The sequence below is a fragment of the Papilio polytes genome, unplaced genomic scaffold (genome assembly GCF_000836215.1).
Source record: "Papilio polytes unplaced genomic scaffold, Ppol_1.0 DF822178.1, whole genome shotgun sequence".
NCBI lineage: Eukaryota > Metazoa > Arthropoda > Insecta > Lepidoptera > Papilionidae > Papilio > Papilio polytes.
This window is the reverse complement of record NW_013527026.1, coordinates 1380710-1385342: the sequence shown is the minus strand read 5'-3', so window position 1 is coordinate 1385342 and position 4633 is coordinate 1380710. Positions and strand designations below refer to the sequence as shown.

Below are 4633 nucleotides of genomic sequence, written 5' to 3'. Positions count from 1 at the left end.
GGACGGACACCGCGCGGACGGAGTCGCGGGCGAAAGCTAGTACTTTACAATTTTAATTAAAGTTTTTGCTATGATCTTGGAGTTTTTGTTTTATGTATAATGATGGATCTAGCGGCAATTAAAGTTAAAATTTGCACTTAGTCCGTAACGCTTTATAGAATCGTTCTTTGTTTTAAAATATTATAACAAACAAAAACTAAACAGTTGTGTTACTTTTTATTCAATTACGGCGATGTAGTGCTAGAATAAAGTGACCATTATAACAAATAATCTAAACTGAAATCGCTGAATTTTGCTAAATGTGGTAAAACTGGAAGGATACTGGTTTCGCCTTTACAACAACTAAAGACCTAAATATAATAAAAAATATGTGAAAGGTCTGGTCCATTGAAAAAGTAATGCAATATATAGTAGACTAGACAAAAAGTACCGAACTTATAACTGCAACCAAAAATCGTCGACTCTATAATAATTTTTCATTAAGCAAAAAAAAAGTGCATCGTATAAGAAAAAAACATTAGCATTTATGTGTTTAACAGTATTTACCAAATTAATACGGTTTATTCTTGAGTAACATTTTGCTTTGAAATCATCGGTTTCTTCTTTTTTATGTATCCCAAAAAAAATAATTATAATTAGTTACGTTGCAGTAAGACGCTACAATCTAGATTACCTGCAAATACATGTTATTAAAAAAAGTAAATTATAAAAACTATAAAATGATTATTAGATAACCTTAAACTGTATCATATATCTCACAAACTATTCATAGTTTCGTAAACATTTTTAAAAACCTATTAAAATAAAACAATTAAACCGACTGATCTTAATCAAATTGTATGCAGCTGGTTTTTTGCGTCAATGTCATTACTAAAAAATATAAAATAAAGACATAAATATCTATAAATACGAAAATTAATTAATCTCGTTTCAGCGTTGCATCAAATATGTTTACCTATTTGTTAACTTTAATTTTAATTTTAATTCTTATACATGTTTATTTTCGATATAATCGTGAAGGCAGACTTATGGCGCAGATTCCCGGACTCAAGGGGCTACCTTTCTTTGGAAATACTTTCGATGTTTTGATGTCTCTCGGTATGTTAATTACATTTTATATTTGAAAATAACTTTTTTATAATTTAAAGGTACAAAGACAAGGCTTCAGTCCATTTTTTTTTAATATTTAACTAGACATAGGTTTTAATGCTCGGAGACAATCCTTCATTAGGATGTCTCGGCCTTTTTTTTGCCCGAGGAATGCATCTTACGCATACTCCTCGCCCAGGGAGATGCGGTAGTTATGTGGGACTCTCCCACCTCAATGGGAGGCATACCCACTAAACCCCTCGGTTCCAATGCAGTAGACAGGGGCCACGGGCACGCTATCGCTTACGTCCGCGACCCAAGAGGTTCGGCCTTAGTCAACCACGCTGGCCAAGTATGGGTTGTTTGACTTCATATTTGAATTTCTTTGTCGATATGTGCAGGTTGCATCACGATGTTTTCCTTCATTGTAAAAACGTCGGGTAAATTATGTATATTCGAAAAATCACATCGGTACATGGCGAGATTTGAACCCAAGACCTGTAGATTACAAGTCAAAAGCTTAAACTACTGAGCCACCGACGCTCATAATGCTATGCTTTTTGACCGATTTCCCAAAAGAAGGAGGTATTCAATTCGCCTGTGTGTTTTTTTTATATTTTTTTATGTGTATTACGGTTACGGCATTACTCCGCCGCTAGTGGACCGATTTTGATAATTCTTTTTTTATCCGAAAGGTAACGCTTCCAGGTGGGTCCCATTTTATTGATTGATTTTTTAACTAATGTTTTAAATGTTTTAACTAATGTTTGTTCATTTTTACAGAGGAATTATTCCAAAATCTACGCAAGATAAATAAAGAGTACGGAGATGTCAACAAGTTACAATTTTTTAATATAAACGCAATTAACATTTACAATCCAGATGACATTGAGGTATTTTCTTTATACACATCAAACCAAATATAAAAATTTGTACAACCTTTTGGTAACTTTAATTTAGAGTGGTAGGGCCCTCTTTAACAACCTCGCACGAATAGGCCGGCTCGCCCGATGTAATACCACGACCACACAGAAAACAGGCGTGAAGTAGAAGCAATTCCGCGTTTCTGATGAGTGTGGTGCCGAAGGCTTAATTTTACTTCCTTTTCCTTTCCACCCTTTTCTTGAGAGGAGAGGGTGGGAAGGAAAAGTGGATTTGACGGTGAAAAAGACGCATAAGAAGGGGAAATGTTCTATTTATGTGCGTCTCCCCCTCCGTCAATTAATGATAGGCAACGCATCTGCAATTTCGGATGTTTATGAGCAGCGGTCGCTTTTCATTTCGGTGGATACAGGTGGCCGCTTGCTCGTTTGCCACCTTATATTATAAAAAAAAACTTAGTCGACACATAAGAATGGGATGGGATAAGAATGGAATCTTTCGTCCATCTAAAGCTTGTTCAAAGTTGCAGGGAATAGCCTAATGTTTAAGGGGTACGGACTACGGATCCTGCGGTCGAGGGTTCGAATCCCGCCATTCGACTATTGACGTGAACCATATCCTTGCACAAGCTTGGATCTTAGTTGGATTCGTTAAAGGAAATGTTAGTAAATCAACAAAAATCTACTAATGTTTTTATACACGAGTAAAAAACTGGTCTTAAAATACTTAAGTCAAATCCTCTGAATTATTCAATTTAACTAACAATTGAGTACGTGCCATTCGTAATAATTTATATGTCTTTACAAGGTTTGTATTCTTACAGATAATACTTTCCTCAAATAGTTTTATTGGGAAAAAATTGCCATACACCTTATTGGCTCCCTGGCTTTCTGAAGGATTAGTTATGAGCAATGGTAAGTTTTTTGCGCTTAAAGACCTACGATATTTTGACGTATTTAAGTTACAACTAAGAGCGTGAGTTTACTTTTGACTAAACTATCGCACAACTGTTTAGGTACAGATTTTTAGTTGTCCAATTAAGCAGGTGAATTGGTTGCGAAACAATCGACAATCGCACATCAGTTGTGCGATAGTTTAGTCGAAGGCGTGCGTCCGTTCTTACTGTTCTATTAAAATTCCATAATGCTTTAAATTGCGAATATCAAAAATCAAATAACAACGAATGCCCTTGCTGAAAAATCAAGTAACGTGGAAATAAATAAATGTAATTACGATTCATTACAATAGTTAGTTAAACGATATCAACTGTGTCGGTTGGTTTGATTCAAAGAAATGAATAAATCAATGTTTTCACAGGTGAGAAATGGCGACAACGAAGAAAATTGCTTGCAAATGCCTTTCATTTTAATATTCTTAAAAATTTCGTACAAACTTTTGTTCACGAATCGGAAACCTTCGTTAATCAGTTAGAAGATGAAAAGTGTAAAGAAAAGACGCACATGCAACCACTGATATCGTGGGCGTTACAAAAGGTTATGTGTGGTAAGTAAAGAAAAACAAATAGAAAAAAGATAACCTTCTGATAAATCCATTAGATATCCTATCTTAATATTATAAATACGAAAGTTTAGATGGATGAATGAATGCTTGTTAGAGTTTACCCTGAACGACTGAACGGAACTCGATGAAATTTTAGCACAGACTTAGAGGATAGTTTGGAAGAACACATAGACTACTCACTTTTTTTTTAATACCACGCGGTCAGAGCCGCGGGCGAAAGCTAGTGTCAGATTAAAACCATCATCTGCTCCCCCTCCTATTCCCTACTCCCGTAAGGTCTATACGCGAATTTTTGACCTACAGGTTTATCTATCTACCGTCATTTCAGTTAATCAGTTCTTGGCATATGTCCAGAATAAAATGTTACATTAAAAAAAACTGCCAAAAAGGTGTATTTTTGCAAAATGATCAAATCAAAGAGCTTAAGCCGGGACTCAAAACCTTGTTAATAAGTGTTTCTTTATTTTCAGCAACTGCATTTGGTATAACAATACATGATGGTTTGAATTCCGTGACCGATAAATATTTCGATTCGGTGTTATCATTTTGTGACACCGCAACGTACCGAATAACCAGACTTCTATTGCACATCGATTTAATCTTCAATTTAACTAAAATAGGAAAACAACAAAAGCATGATGTCCAAAATTTACACGACCTTACTCATAGGATAATAAGTGAAAAAAAAGATTATTTACGAGAGAATAACGAAATAAAAAATAATGATTGTGAAATTGTGGGAAAGAAAACTAGATTAGCACTGTTAGATTTGTTACTCAAAAAGGAACAAGAAGGGGAAATAGATTATGATGGAATTAGAGAGGAAGTGGATACATTCATGTTTGGGGTATGTTCATTATTCATCTTACTTCTTACTAATATTATAAATGCGAAAGTATAGACGGATGGATGGATAAAGGGATGGATGGAATGGATGTTTGTTAGGGTTTGTAGTCTAAACGGCTGAACGGATCTCCGTGAAATTTGGCACAGGTTTAAAGCATAGTCGGGAAGAACACATAGGCTACTTTTTATCCCGGGAATAATTATGGTTCCCATAGGATTCATTAATTTAGTTTTTTAATGTTTACTCGATCATTCTGCAACGGTTCAAAATATCTTATTGAAATTTGGCACAGAT

General features: G+C 34.9%; 1 protein-coding gene across 1 annotated transcript in view; it reads left to right on the top strand.

Annotated features, from left to right (window-relative positions):
- The first annotated feature begins 941 nt into the window (after nucleotides 1-941).
- The window catches only part of LOC106106510 (cytochrome P450 4c3-like), a 5827-nt gene continuing 2135 nt past the window's right edge, over nucleotides 942-4633 (top strand). The window contains exons 1-5 of the mRNA XM_013287104.1: nucleotides 942-1098; nucleotides 1873-1982; nucleotides 2795-2885; nucleotides 3289-3474; nucleotides 3963-4339. Of these exons, the coding sequence (XP_013142558.1) occupies nucleotides 948-1098; nucleotides 1873-1982; nucleotides 2795-2885; nucleotides 3289-3474; nucleotides 3963-4339 (915 nt within the window). The 5' untranslated portion in view covers nucleotides 942-947. The remainder of the gene's footprint in view (nucleotides 1099-1872; nucleotides 1983-2794; nucleotides 2886-3288; nucleotides 3475-3962; nucleotides 4340-4633) is intronic.